The 22,035-nt window shown below is 35.6% G+C and overlaps 1 protein-coding gene and 1 long non-coding RNA gene across 2 annotated transcripts in view; both read right to left on the bottom strand.

Moving 5' to 3' along the window:
• The window catches only part of BCAP29 (B cell receptor associated protein 29), a 41,577-nt gene extending 19,687 nt beyond the window's left edge, over window positions 1-21,890 (bottom strand). The window contains exons 1-5 of the mRNA XM_072401663.1: window positions 21,859-21,890; window positions 19,489-19,596; window positions 16,553-16,653; window positions 1,503-1,653; window positions 995-1,130 (exon numbers count right to left, since the gene is read on the bottom strand). Coding sequence (XP_072257764.1) covers window positions 995-1,130; window positions 1,503-1,653; window positions 16,553-16,653; window positions 19,489-19,580 — 480 coding nt within the window. The 5' untranslated portion in view covers window positions 19,581-19,596; window positions 21,859-21,890. The remainder of the gene's footprint in view (window positions 1-994; window positions 1,131-1,502; window positions 1,654-16,552; window positions 16,654-19,488; window positions 19,597-21,858) is intronic.
• Window positions 11,406-14,183, bottom strand: LOC140324095 (uncharacterized). Its single transcript, XR_011919485.1, has 2 exons — window positions 11,978-14,183; window positions 11,406-11,882 (listed from the first exon to the last, which is right to left on the bottom strand). It is a non-coding gene; the product is annotated as an uncharacterized lncRNA (long non-coding RNA).
• Window positions 21,891-22,035: the final 145 nt, after the last annotated feature.

Here is a 22,035-nt window from a genome sequence, read left to right on the forward strand (position 1 = left end):
ATGTAATATGATCCTAGTGACCCGACTTGCACATTAACCATCTGTGGGGAACTGTGTCAAACACGTTTGCAAAGTTCAAGTATACTATATCAACTGCTACACAATTGTTCAAATGTTTACTTGTTACTTTACTTACTTCCTCACAAAAAGGAGAGAAGATGTGTTTGATAATTTGAGTCTCTTTGAATCCGTGCTCTCAGTTATAATAATATTTTTATTTTAGCAAAAACTCTTATGGTTCTCTAGGATCTTCCCAATTATATAAGTTAAACTTACAGGTGTTCAGGTAGTTACTTGGTAAAAACATTTCTCCCTTTTTAAGATAGGTATCACATTGGCCTTACACCAATTCTATGGTACTAAGCCAGTGAATAAAGAGTCTTTAAAAATTTAAAAGAACTAGTTCAACAAGCAGCTGGACCTGGACACTTTTGGAGGTACAATAAAGGTCATTATGAGAGGGCTTAAATAACACTTGATATGATATATCTGGGTCTCAGGTTAATTAGTAAAATTCTCTTTACTAGTAACATATTCCATCCTCACACACTAAGGGTCATATTTATGAAGCAGTTAATGTGAAACATTCACTAGTGGTAAATTAGTTACTGTCATTTAAAACACATGCACCAAAAAGATGTACATTCACAAATTGTTTGGTTACTTTTACTGCTTACTGCTTTAGGCTAATTCTACACTGACTTTAATTTCAAATGCTTATAAATGCCCATACAGCTTTCGTACAAGTTGTTAAGTGCTTATAAAGATGTTTTAAACCAAAATAGGTGGCAGAGTAAAGTTACAATAGCATAAATGCCTCCCAAATGCCCCAAAACATTCAAAAAGCGCTTTGGGGCATTTTATCTCTTTCCAAACGCTGGAAAATGCGTTTAAACATGACCATTTAAACTTTCTTTTTAAACGCTGAGGAAACAGTCAGTGTACACTTTACACTTTACACAAAATTAAAGAAAATACAGAATAAACAATTTACCTTTTTTAATTCATTGTTGTCTTCCATGTGTTTTCTGGCAGCTTCATTAACCTTCTCTACTTGCGTTTGCAAAGCATCATTGTTATCCATTACTGATGCTAGCTGATTTATCAGAGATATGATACGACGCAGGACTCTACAAATCATGTAGCAATAATTACTAATAGCCAGGTAATTTTTCAAATAATTTTTTTAAATACATAATTATACTCTTTGAATTACTAGAAAACTGCAAGTAAAATATATGGCTATGTATTCCTGTCAACCATTTAATTCTGATTAGACATATCAGCACAAGTATACCATACTGCTAGTTCTAAAGAATAAGGGAAAAGGTAACATAATGTATAGTCATATAGATGTTTTAAGATGCCCGTAAACAACAACATTTTCCAACTAATTTCTCCACATCAACTCTTTTCTATTTACTGCTTCCCCTTTATATGTCTTTCATTTCCTGACACCAATAAAAAAAAAAAAATATAGTAGTTTTGTATCATATACTTACAGCCACAGAAACAGAGAGAATCCGGAGATGTACAGATTCCGCTGGGATCTGAAAAGCTTCATATGGATGTGATCATAAGAGCTAGAAGGAAGGCTTGCCGTCTTGTCAATTGTAGGACCTGAAGAGTACTTTCTAACTTCTCTTACAGCATCTGTCCGTGAAAAATGAAAACAGCATAAACTTCTAAAGGTTGCTGAATTGAATAATTGCAACAATAAAAGTATTTATTTTTCAGATGACACAACAAATTAAACCAGGCATTGTTGGGTTATGTTAGGGAGTAACAAAATGCGTTTCTGAATTATGTGTTTATTTATATTGTACTAAATGTATTTATAAAACAGGAAATCTGACATTTGAGGGATTGTCTTATTCCCTGTATTTTAAATCAAGCCCTTGGATGTGTGCAAAGGTCTTTGAAATTGGAGATAAAAGTAAAATAGTGATAAATTTATCAATGGAGACTCAAATTTTATTTCAGTTAGGAATGTGGAGTATGGAGCCTCAATTGTTATTTTAGTTAGAAATTTCAGGGGCTTTTTTGTCATACTTAACCGCATAGTTTTTAAATAACTACAGTTTTCTCCCCAGAATACTTTGAGTGGTCCAACACACAACAAAATGAGTGCTCCCACTTATATGTGTCATAGATTTCCAGTAACCCTATATTTGTGTCAGCTTTATATCACCCCCTTAGTTTTCTAATGCCCGTCCTTTTTGCCTTATTTTTCATTGTATTATTATGCCTTATGTTCTAACTGTCCAGTGCCCCTGTACAGTGACCTACCTTCCTAGTGTCCCATGAGTGTAATGACTTGTGGTACTTTAATAGTGTAATCAATGTAGTGGTATTTATCGCTCCTGGCAATCACTAGGTACCCAGGACTGGTAGCAAACAGTAACTACTAGGCTTTGCCAGGCATTTTAAGAGGCTGCAAAAGTTTAGTAAATCATTTTTTAAACTGGTAAATTTAAAACAGTTTGGAAGAAACAAATAACAAAATTTAAAAAAGCTTGCATAGTGGTGACAAGTGCTTCTATTTCTAGACGTTATAGATGGCTGGGTGGTAAAACACCTTTGAATGTTGCATGCAGCCCAAGAAACTGAACTATAATAATCAATTTTGCAATAAGTTTTTAACACTAAAACTGCTTGCAAAATATGCTAAAGTCAAACAAACCTTAGACTGTGTTCAGACTAGTGGTGAGGTTGCATTGCAGTAACTGCTTACCCAGTTAACCACTTGGGGAAGATGCTACTCATAACATTTACCAGCGGCAGCCCAATACAGAATAAGTGGTGGTGGTGGCAATAAGCGACCACCTGCTGTTCAATCTGCAAATGCAGATCCTTTAGGAACCAGCCCTTTAGTACAAGTGCTAAGAATCTGACAAGATCCCAGCCAATGGGGACTGCACAGGATTGCTTACTCCTGCCACAGGTCTGGACCTGCCCAGAGAAAACCCACACCCTGACACACCAGGACTCTGCTGTGGGCAACAAATATTTAGGATCTGAACTGTAACAAACATTCAGCAAACTTGTCAGTTGTGCTGGCTGAGGTTGCAGATTCTGAAAGATAAAAATGAAGCAAACAGTTCAATATTTAAGTCTTTTCTCTCTTTGCACAAAGCCCTGGCTAAGCAGCTGATAAATGACAGCCAGCTAGCGCGCAAAAGCCATGTATATTGCTGGGCGATCCACTCTGCACATCTTGCTTAGGGAGAACAATGTACTAGTATACAGCAAATCATTGTTTTGCCTAATGTTTATCACTACAAAAAACACCTGATAAAGAAGAGTTTTACCATTGTTTGATTATTATATATTACTTAATCCCAGTTATACAGGATAAATATAGTGTATTTTTATTCGAAGCCTTAACCATGCAAAAAAAAACACTGTGCAAAATTTGCAACTGATTTGGCACATATGGATATCAGACTTGAAATGATGTTATCTATAATGGATATATGGGCAGAATGTTGAGAATTGCTTGTCTAAGGTGGGTTTTGTGTTAATTAATAAATCATCATTCTGCAATCAAAATCGAATTTTTGTCTTACATTCCTTACTTGTATTAAATATAATACAGTACAGGCCTGAGGTGTGCCAGATTTTCGAAAATTCTGGATTTTTGAAGGTTTTATATGCTGTATATATTAAAATGAAATAACACTAAAGGAAAGAACACTAAAGGAAAAGCAAATACAATTTTAATGTTCACCAACTAAATAAAACAAACAGTTTTACAGAATTTTAGTTCAAATAAACAAAAAAGTGCCTCAGAATTTTCATCATAACTGTACCCTCGAAAAGAAGCTAAATAGCAGATGGGCTGTCAGGATGATCATCTTTATGACTGACAGTAACAGCATCCTCAGCAGCAGGAACAGCTTCAATTTGTGGAAGAAAAGCAAGACCTAACAGCTGATTCTGGAGTACAGCACAATCAAAACATAAATAGCATCTCCAGAAAACTGTGTATATTTTGAAAATGCATTCCGGAATCCATGCCGGAAAACTGAAGAATCCGGATTATTGAAGGTCGGATTTTTGAATGCCAACTGTGGGAAAATTTGATGTAATGCAAATCATTTATCAGATATGTAAAGGTATATCAAACAGCAGTGGATTGAAATGAATTTCTTCATTAGATTGGTGAAGTTTTAGAACTGTAAGATTTTGTATTTTTATGTGACCTTATCTGAGACTTTCCAATCACTTAAACCAACAAAGGAAGGAAAAGAAAAAAGCAGAGTGAGGGTGACTAGGAGAGGCACACACAGACAGCAATGAAAAATCTCATAAGATTTCTAATTCTTTACTACTCGTTAAAAAAAGTATTTTTTGTAGCAGTTCTGTCCTTCATGGAAAAAAAAAATCTTTAATTTGCTGTCCTTTTTCTTTTAAAACTACCTATATAATGTTCTAAGTTTGTTTTCAAACTCCTAATGTTCCTGCCACTACAGTAGTAAACATAGCTTAGCAGAATTATTTACCCATCAATGTACCAAATGTGGTATTTGCTTTTAAAATATTGATTAGAAGTTTCAGTCTAAAAAACAAAAATAAATATTGGCGTATAGCAACGACGTTTAGTTCGCTAAAGAAGGTGATTTGTTCAAATAAACAATACTGGCTTCCTTCAGTTTCCAGATATCTGCTAACCGTACAGAACCCTGCAGACAGTGGAATATTACTTCCATACCTGACTTGCAAGTATTCCTATCACTACTTGGTAAGTATTCTTGCCTTCTTACTCAACCTCATAAGAGTTTACCAAGTCAGAGGGCAAATTAATTAGGCAAGACATTACAACAATAAATATATGTTGCTGCAAAAATGTAAAAATGTTACAAAGGACATGGGGAAGCGATTCTCATGTGCCTCACAAAGATAGGGAGAGGTGTGGCAGCTCCAGCACATGGGTTACTAATAATGTTTTGTAAATAGAAATGTTACATGTAAAATAAAGCCAACACTGATATTACTTCTGCCCCTGTGGGCACAAATCAGCTGAAATAGTTCAATATGCTACAGAGGTTTTACATTTTTAAAGTATACCATTAAAGCAGACCAGGAATTAGCACTATTTGAGAAAAGAGACATGCAATGTCTCTTGCCAAAAAACAACTCCCTGGGACCTGGTGGCTTTTTGTTTCTGCTCTAAACTACAAAGCGCATGTGCCATGCAGCTTCTAGTTCGGCTCTGTGTGTGGTGTCTCCAAGGAAGTCAGACATAGAGCCGGCGGCACCCATCCTTGCAGCAATGATAGGTCCTGGACATGCCATCCGTGAAGGGAGACAGAACACAAGGATTCCACAAGGATGCTGTGCATACTTGCAGATTATGGCAGAAGCTTACCCCCGACCGAGTTTAGTTCTGCTTTAATAACTGAAATATGGGCACTGCCATTTTTGGCCTCCTTATGAAGACCCCACATGCTGGGCAATGTCTGCTCTCAATATTTCTAAACAGACAGACCAGAAAGAAAAGAAAAACAAGTCATGTCTGTTACTTCTTGGTCAATCAACTATAAGTAGTGAAGCCAATACCAGAAAAAGACCAACAATAATCAATAGTATTCAATATTTCTGTTTGTGGCAGGTGTGCTTTAATATTTTATAGGTGTAGTAGGCTATATAGTTAAAGAGATAAGTTCACTGATCCAATTTCCCTTTATAAAGAATTCCTTCACTTTAGGTAGGTGCTCGTGGCCAAATAGTGCTGGGGACTTACTGCTCTGCAAGTATCTATATGGACAAGTTGTGCTTAGAAAATTACCAAGACCCAGCACAAAAAAGTGAACTCCATATCCTGCTTCATGTATACTTCATATTGGTTACATAAAGGCCACCCATTATCATTTTATAAGAGTTCTGTATTTTATTTTAGATGCCTAAAGATATATTTTGCATATATGTGCAAAGACATATGGGGGTAAAAAAGAAATTTGCAGTCTAATTATCGCTGAACTTGTGGTCGGGCAAGTGCATTTGACTGTGATTTAAGGCAACAGGTTATACAAACACTGGTTCTAAAAATTTACACACATACTTGTAACATCAAGAATAAAAAAAAATTTTTGAAAATCAAGGAGTAAAAGAAATTTGCTCCTTGTTAATGCGCTTGTTTTCCATTATGGTATTCCTGTGTGTGTTTTCAAAACATTACTCCCTGTGTGTGTATTGCTATGTGTTTCCTAGACCATATACAGATTAACATGCTTTATCTTAAAATGTTTTGCAAGTATGCCTCCTAACATATAGGGAAACAAGAAATTTCTTGTCCTCTTTACTTCTTGCTTGACTTTTGTGGTGAATTCCATTACATAACACATGTGTATTCACATACTATGGTTTGAGAATAAATCCTGCACTTTTTCTGACATGTGTTACTGTTTTGTCCTTACAAATGATAAAACTAATTATCTTCAGAATTCTCTCTATCTGGGCCAGATATGTAAAAATGGAATTTTCATTCAAAATTCTTCTTGCCATTTCAACTATTGCACACCTTATGCACCAGAGCAATTGATACTCTTCTGCTATCAGCCTTTTAATAATATTATTATTATTATTATTATTATTATTATTAATAATAATAAATTATATATAATAATTTTTATTATTATATTATTTATAGCGCCAACATATTAGGCAGCGCTCTATGTTAAATAGGGACATTGATTTAGCAAGACTTTTGTTATTATATAAGATAACGATATTATAGATACAACTTTTTCTTCTTGTTGTTTTAGGATAATTTGCCAGAGTGTCATGCCGGAATGTGTATCTCAAAATTAGAAAAGCTATCAAGTACTGACTACACTGTACTCAAGTTACCTCAAAATTACAAGGATATGGAATACTAAGAGATCCTAATCAGTAGAATACTCCTAAACCAAGCTAGTAAGAATAGTACAATGTGTAACAGAATTTGAGACACTAACTTTCCTGCATCTGTTCAGTAAATGAAGCACCTCACCAGCAAGTCCATCTGTATTTATTACATACAAAAGGATGATTCAGTGATAGAGTGCAGCAAACCTTCTAATTACCTCCAGTCATCAAAAATTGCCTTTTAACAAGGACAAGGGACAGAAGTATTTCATAGACATCTACAATTGACCATCTAATCATTGGTCTACAATTGATCATCTAATGTGTCTTACTGATTACTTGACTCCTGCCACTGTTTTTGTGGGTTTTTAGTTAGAGTCAAATAGTTGGAGATGACAAGATTTCTGTAGGCAAAGAAAAATCATCTGAAAAATAGAGATTCACATGACTATGCAGGGCAACAGAAGAAGTGGAGAGATGCTTTCTCAATGCTGAATGTCGGTAAAAAGCACAAACAGCACTCCACATAGAAGATGATAGAAGTGCCTAATAGCTTAGCATTAATCCTTTTCCAGAGTAACCAATAGAAAAGCAGGACATTTAGAAAGGCATCCAGCAAGATAGCCAAGGTAATGCCTATTGCTTTGCCCACCTGCTTATTGCTTAAACAAGCCTCCAGAAAAAGAGCAAGCGCAGAAGCCAACAACTTCGGACCTGAAAATTGATCCACAGCTATTAAGCACTAGGACAGGGTCATATAATCCAGTGCTCAAGGGTTTTAGGCTATCCTATATTTTTGTGTTATAGGTTGGAAGTGTAGTATGTCATGCCTAGGGAAACCTTTTATTTCAACCACCATTAGAAAGAGCTTTGGCATGTACCAGGCACAAATTCAGAAACTTGAAAACTTGAAACCCCAACACCCACAAGGACTAGGTGTATAAATGTTAACCGTCTAGATCCTAGGACCCTTATTCTCCCAGGTTAATTGCATATTCCATCATTGAAGGGTAAGGAGGTGGGGAATTAGGATTGGAAGCATTTGGATAAAGTATAATATTTTAGGGACAACATTTAACTTAATTGTCACAGTTTGATCAAACCATGACCGTAGAGCTGGTTGACTACCTGTGTAAGTCTGTAATAATAAAGGGAATATGAGTCGAGTCTTATTTAAGAGACTTAGCTGGACAGAAAAAGTGAAAAGTAAATATAAAAGTGGTAACTTCCCTTACAGAGTATAGCTCCACCCAGCTAGAACACTATAAAAAATGAGGCACGTTGGTAGTAAGAGAAGTATCCTGGGCTGACCTACAGTTTTTCATATAGCAGTGTATGACCCACCCGTAGGCAGCAGTATAACACAATGGTATAAAACTTTCTGTGTCCCTGCATGAAAAAAAATCATTTTTAAGACCTTGAGGTATAGGTTGAGCAAGGCCAGGAGCAGAAGTGAAAAGGTTTCGGTGGCAATCCCAAGATCAAACTGTGATTGTGAAGATGTCTGTGACATATAGTTGACACAGAATATTCTTGTGGATGCATGGGACTCTAAAAGAACTATGTCCCATGGAGCATTTAGGGACAGGATCAAAAGCACAAAAACAGTTTGTTTTATCCAGGCTGCGTGTGTCAAACTAGTGGACAGCCCCAAACCTCTTTGAGAACCGAGATGTTCTGCGCAATTTGTAAACAGTGCTTAGAAAAAAATAATTCATAATATGTCATTAACTTTGCAGATATCACAAATATTGTCCAGATTTGAAAATGCAAGTGCACTGTAATAATTACCAATGACTGAAGCATTGCACATATGAGCTCCAGTTTGTTTAAAATGTGCTTATAGCAAGCCTTTTCAAAACATCAGTAAAAATATCATCCAGCACACTTAAACTGTAGTTTCTAGAAGTTTATGACAAGATTTAGACAGTTGCAGCCCACCCGTTTTATAAATGAACTGCCAAAACACTACAATGGACCCAGGATTGGAATGCACTTTTCTTCTTTTACCAGTACACTATAAACGCACAGTTCATCATGATGAGCTAAACTGTAGGTCCTTTGTGGTGCATTGGGGATGTGTATTGGGGTTCCACTAAAAATGCATTGCACAATAAATGCTATCCAGGTTAAAGCAAAGTAATACATAGTAAAACACATGTTACTGTAATGCAAAGATGTGAACCAAGCCTTGTTAACAAGACAGTCAGCACTTTGGTCCAAAGTATTTGTAGCAAATACTTTGGAAATACTTGCTGTAAACTCTGCTATTTTCCACACTGAAGCCTATATGTACAACACCTTAGAGGTGAAGTTAATACTCCAGCTACAATTTTTTTTTAACAGAGAATATTCATTAGAGGCATTTCCTATGCATGCTTTATAACCTTTTTAAAATTTCAAACATTACGTTTTATAGCAAATATTTTTTTTTTTTTTTAACCAGATTATCATAAAGGGTTATTTTGGAAGTACATTTTGTAACCAGCCTTTTGAATGTGGAGTCTGATTTTAAAATACTAATTAGAAGTTTCAGTATAGTAAAGCAAGGAAACTTACGAGCATTGCCAGGGAGGTTAGCTAGAAATGGATTTGAACTTGTGCAACAAATTAAATCTGCTTCCTCACAATTATAATATAAAGTCCTACAAATAAAGAGTAATAATATTCAAAGCTGCCTTTAATGAGCATTCAAGATTTAGCAATAGAATTTGCCATGTCAGAATATTTAAGAGTTAACAAGACAGTACTGCAAAGAGATAAAAGGTATGTTACTGCAATCAGGGTGCTGCCCATGTGACTCTTGAGGTTAGGGATAGGTGTGTCAGCTCCAGTACACTGATTCTTGTGTTTTGTAAACAGAACTGTTGCATATAAAATCAAACTATAGGTCACAGTTCTTCTACCATTTGGAAATAACTAGTCCTAAATTATAGTTCAAAATGGCACAATATTCATCTTTTAATTACCCTTTTATTAAGGGCATTACGGGTGATGCCATGTCTGTACACACATATAGGGAAACAAAACATTTTTTTTGTCTTTATGTATTGTCTGATGGATTGTCTATGTGGATAGTTCTATTACACACCACTGTATATTTAAAAATATTTCCTTGTAATTTATCCTTTTCCCTTCAATAAATTGATTGTTTTGTATTTCCATTGAAAACTGATAGAGAGATTTACCCCAAAAAATATTTCCTGTACGTGTAACTGCTTTGTCTCTGAAGTCTGGCAAGCCAAATTTGTATTTATTTTTTGTTCTACATTGGGACAATAACATAAAGCTAAAACTTTCAGTGTGGTTAGCAAACTTTTCTCACAAAAAATGTTACCAATTTGAATAAAATATCACAAAACAGGATCTGATGCTGTGGATGTGGAAGAATTGATGCCAGCAAGAAATCCATGCATGGGATTGTACACCCCACAAGCACCCATAGCCCAAACAACTTAATGATAAATGAAGACAAAACAGCTGAGTGTATTGAAAAGTTTGGGCCCCTTTATTAGGTTTCAAAAAAGCTGAACACATTCTACTAAATAAACCACCGTTTCTTTTTAAAACATACATCAAGATTTTATTAACCCTTACCAAATACATTCATTGACTTAAACCAAAAGGAACCAACAGTACATTTTAAAGAATACCAATATACTCTTTACCCACAAGTGGGTAACTCTACACCAAAAGGGATGACCTCGACAAAATAAATGGGTGTCGGGGAGGGCACGAAACAAAATTTGTAGGGGCAATGCAGATGACAGTTCCTAAGCTCAATGTGATACTCCCCCAACTCCACAGGCATATAAAGAGTAGATTGAATCAATACAGGTCAGCAGTTTTCTCTCTGAAAGTTGATTGTTGCCAATCAACCATTAAAATGGACAGCAAAACTGCCCAGTGACAGGGACCTGCTTGCAACTCAGACAGGCTGAAACCTGAAAGAAAAATAAAAAGAGACTGCCACCTAAAGGCAGCAGATAAATTAAACCATACTTTTATTTACTTACTATTAATTTACTGAATGCATTTCACTTGTTGAAGACTAAACTTCGGACAGAAAGGCCCACAAACAAACAGCAACTGAAAGCCGCCATCTGGTGATGTCCATGAGTTCAAGACTACAGGCTGTCATTGCCAGCAAAGGGTTTTCAACCAAGTATTAGAAATGAACATTTTATTTTCAGCTTTTTAATTTGTCCAATTACTTTTGAGCCCTTAAAATGAAGTGATTGTGTAAAAAAGGGCTTTAGTTCCCCACATTTTTATGGAATCTTTTTGTTCAACCCAGTGAATTCAAGTCTGCAGTTCAACTGCATCTGAGTTGTTTCATTTAAAATTAATTGAAGTAATGTACAGAACCAAAATTAGAAAAAAGTTGTCTTTGTCCAAATATTTATGGACCTAACTGTAGCTTCTTGCTAAAAGTGCAGAGGCCTGTAAGTATGCATATGCTTGCAAGAGCCAGTATAATAGTGCATGAATCTTAAACAATAAAAAAATACCTAATTAGACTGCCATGGAACATATATGCAAAAAAAAGTTTAAGACGATTTTCGTATTATTTATTTAATACAATTTTTACACATAACAGCAGATATAAGCCAAAAACCCAAACTAACATTTATTGAACTATACAAAAACAAGTTAAAGTTGTTTAATCAAGTGTAAAGGTAATGCAGGATGGCTATAGGGTAAGCCATGAGTAGGGCAAAAGAATGTTCAGACATAGTTTGGTAAATCATCTAGAGGGCACTTTTCCCAAATCTCCTAGTGAAGATGAGCAAAAAAAAAAAAAAAAAACATAATGTTAACCTGTAGCTCTAAAACACTTTGGACATTCGAACAAAAAAAAGTCTTGCTAAAATGTTCTTACATCTATCTATAGGAGATTGTAAAACAAATGCCTGCTTCACAACACCACCTGTGAGGGGATGTCAGGCACCATCTTCCAAAGATTAAGAGTATTCTTGACTGCAATTATGCTGGACATCTTCATCCTTTTCCGCCATATCTTGTCAAAGGTTCTTTAAAATAAAAATTAAAGAATAACATCACAGTTTATTTAGTTTCAATAATAATTTTACACTATACAATCTTTAATAAATTAGAAAAAACTTACTGATTTTGTTAAGGCATGGCTTCAGAAACATAAATTCTTTGTATAAAAGATGAAGTTTATCATTTGAGAGAGGATATCTGTAATTATAGATTACATTGTACGTGCATGTATTTTGCACTAAAACATAAGTACCATTGAATGAATGGTAATACATCTTCAGTATGAAGTTTAATAAGGCACACTGTGGTAAAGATCTACTGAACAGTGTCATTCAGGTAGCATTGCTTCTTCAGAAATGCTTACAGTATGATTTTCTTGTGTACTCTTTGTCTGGATTGTGGCTGTACAGCATCCAGCAGTAGTCAGCCATCATATTTTCATTCCAGAAACCTTGGTAGCTGTGCTCCATTAACTGAATGTCCTGGTGAAAACGGTCTCCTTGTTCGTCACTCATCATACCAAGATTTTCCGGGAAGAATTCTAGATGTGAGTGCAGAAAATGTATTTTTAATGACATGCGACAACCCAGTTTCTGGTATGAATCGAGCAGATTCTGAACTCCTTCCTTGTATGCAGGAGACTTATGGTTGCCCAGGAAATTTTCACACAGCCACTTGAATGCATCCTAAGCTTCTTGCTTAGAAAGATTGTTTGAAAACATCATCCTGCAAAACAGACTTGATCTGTGGCCCTAAAAACATCGCTTCCTAAATTTTTGCAGTGTTTATGTTTGGAAACTTCTCAACAAGGTACTGAAAACCCATAGAGTTTGATTTACCCATGGCCTTTACAAGGTTCATCAAGCCTAACTTAATATGGAGAGGCTGCAGAAATATCTTATGCGGATCAACCAGAGGCAAAAACTTGACATTGCTTATTCTGGGCTTATAGGTATATCTTGGTAGCCAATCACGCTTGACATAATGGTCTCTCGTATATCGACTGTCCCACGGGCATAGGAAACAGCAATATTTTGTGAATCTTCCTTGCATTCCCATCGGCAATGGCACCATCGAGAATGCAAATGGCATTGCTGCGTTACGCCGTTTTAGCCAGTCATGCAGTTTGTTGGAACAACTGGTACAGATGACATGTGGAGCCCAAGATTTATCCTGGTCACCAAGTGGACAGCCGAAATATAATTTGTTTATCTTTAGTTCTGTGGTAATTCGGCAACGTTATGCTTTCGTCGTGAATGAACCACACTTGTAACAGAAACTGTGTTGATCATTAAGGCAATTTCTAGGCATGATGACAAATGAAATCAATCGCAGTTAGTGTGGTCTCTAACCTCTATAAAAAAAACAAAAAAAAAACTGTTGTTAAATGTTGTTTTATGTTAAGGCTTTTTTATAACGAATTTCACACAAATCATTAGCTGCATCACAAAAATCAGACATGCTTGAGAAAAACTGAACACTGAAATCTGCATCAAAATACTATACAGCCCACAAAAAATTATATCTGATGAAAATTACATGTTGACTGGTGTTACCTCCCTAGACCCCCTCCTATCCTAAACAGCTAAAAAAACACATTCATGCAATACAAACAATCAAGGAACTCACCCATTGCTCGTCTTCAGTTTTTACAAAAATGGCTTATCACATGTGCTTTCTTTTGCTTTTTGGTGTAGTTGCTAAACAAAGCACTAGTGATGTCCCAAAGTTTTGCCCTTGCATATTTTCTTCAAAGTCCTTGATCGCCAATAATATAACAACAACAAACATTTTAGTTTTTTTATTTAACAGAAATATTGATCCTAAAAACGCAGAATACACCCTGGATGAAATGATGAATGATAAAACTCAGACAGGAATATTTTCTTTATCACCTGGAAAGCAATGTTCTTAACCACAATCCCCTTGGAACATCAAGGTAACAAACTGACATTTGATTTAATCCTCTTGGGGTAAATATCACATCTTAGTTAATTGTATAAACCTTTTATTAATATTACCTTCCCTAACATTGAGCTCACTCACAACTAGTTTTTATTAATTTGTTTATAGATCACCTCAGCTAAACATTTTAAAGCAGCATTTTTTCCCATCATATGGAAGGCATGACTGAATTATAGTTTCCTGTAACACCTAGAGAACCAACTGATGTTTCATTCAGTCTTTCCTAGGTAAACATCATACCTAAGGTAATCACATATATATTTTTCCACCTATGGTGTTTCTGGTCTCTATTAGATATCCATTTATAATCAATCCTTATTAACCTCCTGAGCAGTTCATTTCTGTCTGGATTTTTATGTCTAAAAGCGGTACATTGTTTTTCACGAAAATGTATTTTACAGTAAAAAATAGTATGAGTATAAAAAAAGTTGGAAACACAAAATCATGTCAAAATAGTCATTAAATAAGATATTTCATTAAATTAAAAATGTTTTCATAAAAAAAAAAATATTTATATATATATATATATATATATATATATATACACACTATTATATTATACTGTAAAATAAATGTTCATGAAAAACAATGTACTGCTTATATAATTATAAAACCACTGTATTGCATTCTATACAGTTATTTTGTATTGAATACAATACAAATGGATTTTGAATTTCCCGCCCCGCCGGCAACGTACGCACGCACCAACGTTACTGGGAATTCCCCGGTGACTCACCGAGTGCAGAAGACGCCGGAGGAAGAAGAAAGAAGACGCGAAGGAAGAAAGAAGACGCAAAGAGAGAAGACAGGAAAGACGACGCAGGAAGCCAAAGAATTAGGTAAGACTTGATTTACTATTTTTTTTTTACCATAGGCTTACCTACCCCGAGTGTGACTTGGGGTTACCGCTTTTAGAATCTTTTTTCTACCCCCAGTCACACTCGGGGTTACTGCTCAGGGGGTTAATATGTCCTCCTTTCTTCTTTTTCTTGAAATACAGATCTTGTACTCTTCAGTTTATATTTTCATAAGGCCTTCAGAGACTTGCATGGGCACAATTGTTATTGATGTAAGCCTTTCCACGCACCTCAATTGCATTATATCCAGGAATCAATTTCTTATGATTATTAAATTGCTTCTTTCATTATTATTCCACCTTGCAGGCCGGCAACCAAAACAAAAGGACTATACCTGTTTTTATGAGTTTTCAATCCTTTAAAACCTAAATCTGCACAGTAAGTTTTCTTATCATGTAAACATCATCAGGTGGTGATGTATCTATCGTATTGTATATGTATTTATTCATACTTACTGTACCATCATGTTCATCAATTTTCTATACTAATTTGCTGTAATATTCATGTAATGAGAAAGATCAATAGGATCTAAATAATTATATGACACATATCATTTCATTTCAGTCTATTATTGCCCTTCTCCTTATCCCCTGAACAAGCCCTTGGTGGCGAAACGCATTGGGAAAGGAGTATAGAATTAAATACTTCTTTAAAAACTAATTGTTCGGACTGTATAATTGAAGCAATTCCATCCAGTTTGGATTTTTTTTTTATATATATTTGGTATAAATAAAGTGTTACTTTTTAATCAATTTCTAAGTGCTACTTTAAAAGCCTATTCTTTTTCCTTCTTTCTTCCTCATTTTTCCATTTGAATTACACTTATATTAGGCCTGGGCACCATCAAGGTTTACCTGCTATGTTACATAGAAGTCCCTTATGTTCATCCGCACTCTAATTTAGATAACTTCAGAAATATAAATTCATTTGGAAAAGACTGTTTCTGAGCATGTCTGTCACCATGCTGCAACACATGGTGCTGGCGTCAATGCATGTGGAAAATGTAGGATTGGGAGAACAGTGGGTTGACAGAAAGCACCAGGAACAAAAGCAACCTTACCAGTTTTAGTTATTTAGCTTCTAATTCCTGGTATTAGTAGATTAAATCTTTTAATAAAACTAAAATGTAAAAAGCCTTAACTAAATATTTTCAATTGATGACAGATCTGTACTAGGTTGTAAGATGAACATTTTTAGTTACAATGATAACTGGGTGACCAGAAATCAATAAAATATATGAAATGAAAAATTTAACCTATTCATTTTTTTTTTTGATCATCAGTAGTTGTATCAAATAACACACATAATTTGCATCCAGACAAAATCATTTTTGTGACAATAAAACTGTCCTCACATGTAATATTCCCATCTTTCATTGGCAGAATTGTACATTTTAAAAATCATTGCATTATATAAAGTGTAGGTGTAATAAATGAAGCAATCAATCCTAGAAAATTAAATCCAATTTATTATTTACCTTTTTTTTTAATAATTGTCTGTTTTCTAATAAATCAGTGATCAATTGGTAATTTATTGTTATGTGTATGACAGGCATAAAGATACTGCATATGTATTAGGTTCATAAAGAAAGCCATTTTTTTCAGTAGTTCTTACTGTAAATCGACAATCAGGGCAATATCAACTTCAGTCTACTGTTATGCAATTTTCTTCCCTGCTCATCTGCATATTTTACTAGCAAACCAAATATTACAATAAACTAAAATAGGAATGCTCTTGTCATTGGAAGTGGACAATTAGAAATGTAAGTATAAAAAAACACTGATATATCACCTCATATACATGTCTCAGGTTTATGCACAAAAAAAAAAAAAAAGAAATGTATTTTACATGAACAAATGAATATTTGTACTTACCAAGAAAAAGGACAATCAGCACAACTATGATGGAAAGAAATGCCTTATTCCAGTATGGAGATATTTTATTCCATAACTGAAATCTGAATATCTTTCTCCACCTGGAAGGAAAATACATATTGAATAGGACTTCCGCAAAATAAAGTAACAAATATACAGGGATGTATCTATAAACTATTGCAGTCAATTCGTCTGTATGTTCATTCACAACCATGTGAATCCCTCTACATTTCTAGTTTCAATGAAATTAGAACTATGACTCATTCTGCCACCTAGTGGCTTATTATCAAAAGTGCACAGCAGTCACAACCCTAAATGCTGCATTAAATAACAAAGTTAGGGGCAAATCTAGGTCGAATTGGCACAAAGTGATATAACTGACAAATTCTGACTTTTGTGTGTAATACAAACACAAAAATATCAATACCATCACAATGCAGAATAGATTCAAACTGCAAAGAAACAAACTGAGGCTACATGTGTGCCCCCTAGAGGACGTGGTAAGTAAATACATTTGATGTACAGAGAGTTTTAAAAAAATGATGTACAGAAAACAAAAGATGAATTACAAAACATAACAAGACAACATTGTATACATGTTACTAATGATTTTTAAATGTAAAAACACTTAAGAAACAAATGTATTGCAATCTACCTAAATTTAAATGATCTATATATTCATTACTGTCCTTAGCAAGACTCTGGCCTGACCTGGACAAATACACCTATAATGCAACATGTAATATATAATTTTTTAAAACTGTATCCAAATTCAAAGGCTCTGTTCATGCAAAATATTTAGGCTTTGGATTTAATGATGGAAGGCTAAACTGTTCAAAAATTTCTTATGTCTGTTGAAGACACCACTGTTGATAAAACTGTGCCTAATTCTCCTGGTCTGATCATCAGCTGAAGATATTGTACAGGGTTACCACACTCCCTGTTTGATCCATTATTTAAGGTATAAAGAATGAAAAGGAAATGGCTGGGCCATCAAAGGTTGGAACACCTAAGAGTCCTTGTTAAAAAAACATGGTTGAAGATTATGGAAGGGAGATCCCACTGCTGAACTTTTCAAAACAAAATAAATCAATAAAGCAGCACTAAACATACTAAGAATTACATTGCAAGCAAGATAAACAATCTGCCAGTTTGCAATTTTTTTTTAAACTAAAAACTTTCCCCCTGGGCTCCACTGTGGGAGTTGGTATCTTTCCCCAGTCCTTCTTTGTGTTTGGGATCTTTGGCTATCTTGAGTGTCCAGAATGATGTAACTCCTACATATGTGCAAAGGTGTTTATTTATTCCCAGGCATTCACAGCTCTCTGTACTTCACAGAAAAGATTGAGAAAAGGCAGGTATGATTAATTGCCATCGCTTGTCTTTCTGCAATTAATAATCTGGTTTAGGGCATGTTCAGATTTGTGGTGCTTACTGCCCTTGGGTCCCCACTGGGAAGCCCTGGGCATCTGGGAGCAATAGCAGGCTGTCACTGATAGGCTTTTTTTTTTATTTTGCACATGTGTTTTCTGTAATCTTGTGCAAGAGCTCATCTGTGCAATGACCACATATGTACTTCTAGTTACAATTCTGATACTGTGAAGTTGTCTTAAGAAACCTACAATAATAGAGACACAAAGAGTATCTGGCTTACACAATCACACTGCAAGGCAAATGGCACACTTTGATAATTCATGGCATTTTTAATTTTAAGTATGGGGTGGCCTTGCCTGGATAAAAAAAAAAAACATGCATTTAAAGCTTTAAATTACATTATTTACCTGAAGTCCCTAATAAAAACACATTTTGAAAATGTTCAAACAAGCAAGCAACTGAGGAGCATATCCAGCACGAAGTAGTATGTATGCTATCATTAGGACACAAATCTGCATAAATACATAAAAGCAAGCTACAAACCCTGCCAACCACATTCAATTATTCCCAGCGTTTGGATGGAGTTTGACAGGTATCAAAATTGCTTATCTGCCCGTGTTGTGGGGTCCAAATAGGCTTTAATATCATTGACCCATTTAATATCCAAACCTAATTTAAACACATAAAAACCACTAGACTGAAAATCTACAGTGCTGTAGAGGAATAGTTATACTACATGCTGACAGTGTACAAAGTAACTAAGCTGTTCCAAAAATATCCTGGACAGCAGCAGCCTGCGGTCACATTTCTTCAGTGCTGCAGGAAAGACTCTACAAAATACACAGCCAATTTTCTAAAAAAAATACAATTTAAAAAAATATATAGAATCTCTCTAGAGAGCAAATAATTCTTAGCATGTGATTCCACATGCTGCAAATTCTCATCAAGAACTCTCATCATTCTTGGCACTCCATTCACTTATCCGCCTTTATCATTCAGAATAAAATGTGTATGCCCAGCCTGCCAGGATAGGATTAATAGAAATGTACATTATTTTTCTCTATTCCATTAGCATTTCATATAGTAAACTGGTTGCCGGAAATGGCTTTAGCTTTTTCTATATTCATACAATTCATATAATAGTTATATTCCAATCTAAACATTGATCTTATGAGAAAAAATATCTTACAGCCTTAACTTGCCATCATCTATAGTTTTCTGTAACTGACAAAATAACGGTCTACAACTGGTAAATAACAACGTATCTTCCTTTCATGCCAACAGCTCTCAGTCTGTGATTTACGATACATAATTCCATATATAACAGTCCTGCATCTGTACCAGACTCCCTCCATCTTCCCTAAGCATACAAATGTTTAGGGTCACATTACAGATTTAAGCCTGATTCATGAAGTATGGGACACTGCACTAAAAGATCCATCTGCAGCATTGTTTATTGCTCAGAAGGATGTTTTGGACATTTGTTTAGTGATAATGACAGTACTGTAAAAAGGCTTGACATGCAAGAAAAAAAAAGAAGAAAACTTTCTGTTTATTCTTACCTTAATGGAGAAACAAATGGGATGCAAAGGATTAATAGAACTGCTATTTCGCCATATAGAAACGAAGCTACTGCTGTCCACTGAAATGTCATCTTAAAGCCTTTAAACCTACAGGAAGAAAAAAACATAACATTTTTATCTTTACAGTCAGATAATCTGAAAGCTATGACACACCATTACGTAGCAAATTGAATTTACTGAAATCAATTCAGATTAGGATTCAATTCAATGCCAAAAATCTAGCTATGTATTCAGACTGTCTGGTAATATTCTTGGGTGACTATGGGAAATCGCTAGAGGTGATCATACATGAAAATAATAGGATTGGATTCTTCTCTGCTTTGAAAATCAGCTGGTAACATGGTAACACCTTTGAGCATGGAATGTCGGGAGCACTTGAAACCTTGATTTCATACAGAACTGAATCAGGAAGTCAAATATTTAGCTTTAAAATTTACTAGATTTTACCAGCGAACTTTGGAAAATTTTCAACCATTGTTGGAGTAAGTAAAAGAACATTCAGGATGTGGTCCATTCTCAATATGCCTGTGCTATGACATATTAATTAAATATAACTTATTCTGTTTGTATCTCCCCCTGCCCTCTCATTTACCCCCCATATCCAGAACATTTCCAGGTCCTGTCACTTTAATATGCACAATATTTCCAAAATCTGCCCCTACCTGTCCCCAGAGACCACCAAACTTGTACATGCTCTTATCATCTCTCATCTGGACTACTATAACCTCTCTCTCTGGTATTTCACTAACCCGACTCTCTCCTCCACAATCTATTATGAATGCTGCAGCCAGACCCATCCATCCTTCCCTCTGCTCCTCTTCCGCTGCCTCTCTTTGTAGTTCTCTCCATTGGCTTCCATTTCACCTTGGAATCAAATTCAAGCTCCTGTGCTTTGCCTTCAAATCCTTACACAGTTCTTGTCCCACTTACTCTTCTGACCTCACACACCCAGCTCTAAGACTTTTCTGGAGCTGCCCCGACTCTCTGGAATGGTCTTTTTGGTCCCATTCGGCTTTGCTCCTACTTTCTGCTCATTTAAAAGGACCCTTAAACCCCAACTTTTCAAACTTGCCTCCCCAGAATACCATTCAAGTGTGTGCTGTGTTCTAGAATGATGACCAAATTAGCAGCAGTTCTGCTCCTTAAATTTGCATGTATACAGCTATCAGGTTGTAGGCACATAAACGCCTAGGCACACTCACATACCAGCAAGTGCACTGCTATTGTTAAGGAGATGAAATTCCACACAAAATGTATATTTTTCAGTGTACAGCATAGGCAAAATTAATGTAGTGACATTACAGTACTTTGGTAAGCTTATTTAGGGAAGAGGGGGTAGATAGATGTCTCAAATTTTGCAGTCTTGGCACTTCCAGCCATCCTGTGGCTGACCAAAACAGAGATCCAGGCGTATTCGCTGCTAAATAAGTAAAAGCAGCAATCCAAACCTGTGCTAGTTGTAGCACTGAGCTGTGTTGGATCTATTGTTTTTCTGCTTGGTTACATTATCTTTGAAATGCTGGCTGATAATGGGAGCCAGGAATAGATCCAAACATCTCCTGAAGGAACAAGTAATGTATTATATATTTGGAGGTTTATTATTATGTGCTAAAAAAGATTATTTAGATGTTATATGCCTTTCTTTTATTCATAATTATTACAATGTTTTGGCACTTTATTAGTGGTTCTGTATTTCACTGACAATAACTGAAATGTGGTATTGGAATGGAAGTGCTGAATGATTAGTATTACATTATCATTCAGTGTTTATAAAACACATTTCCCCTTTCCATCCGGCATTGTCCCCGGGGATATGAAGTAGAGGAGGTATACTGTCAGCAGAACAGAGATAATAACTAGGACTCTGCAGTCCTAGTTATTATTGTTGTCATTAAACAGAAATAATATAGTGCCAACATATTACACAGCGCTGTACATTAAATAGGGGTTACAAATGACAGACAGATACAGACAGCGACACAGGAGGAGGAGAGGACCCAGCCCAGAGGAGCTTACAATCTAAGAGGAGGAGAGTTCCCCCAAAGTTTGCAAAGGGTTCCTTTTGGCAATGAGCAATGTGTCTCTCAGGTCAGAATAAATGACAACAATGATCTTTTTGGCTATCTATAAGTGTGACAGATAGGAACAGATGAAGGGGCCCCAGGAATGACTTTCAAATGAAGTATCCTGCAGATGTCACACCTACTTCTATGCTGCATTCACCGTGTAAGCACTGGGGAGGACGGTCAGCCTTGTTTATTACACCTCAGGAACTGTAACCTTGTAGAGTGCCATTTATACGTAAAGACATGCCACAACATAAACCATCAGCGCCCGATCTGTACTTACCCAGCGCTTCCCCGCACTACTCATGCAGGAAGAAGGCGGAGTTAAGCCGTGTGACGTCAATCACCTGGCTTTCTCCAGCGGCCATATTTGTAAAGGGCAAGCAATTAGTGTCTGCCCCAATCACTGTACTGGCTTTTCTGTCAACAAGTGCAGGCTGTCATGCAAAAGTACACATCC

Source organism: Pyxicephalus adspersus, chromosome 2 (genome assembly GCF_032062135.1).
Source record: "Pyxicephalus adspersus chromosome 2, UCB_Pads_2.0, whole genome shotgun sequence".
Lineage (NCBI taxonomy): Eukaryota > Metazoa > Chordata > Amphibia > Anura > Pyxicephalidae > Pyxicephalus > Pyxicephalus adspersus.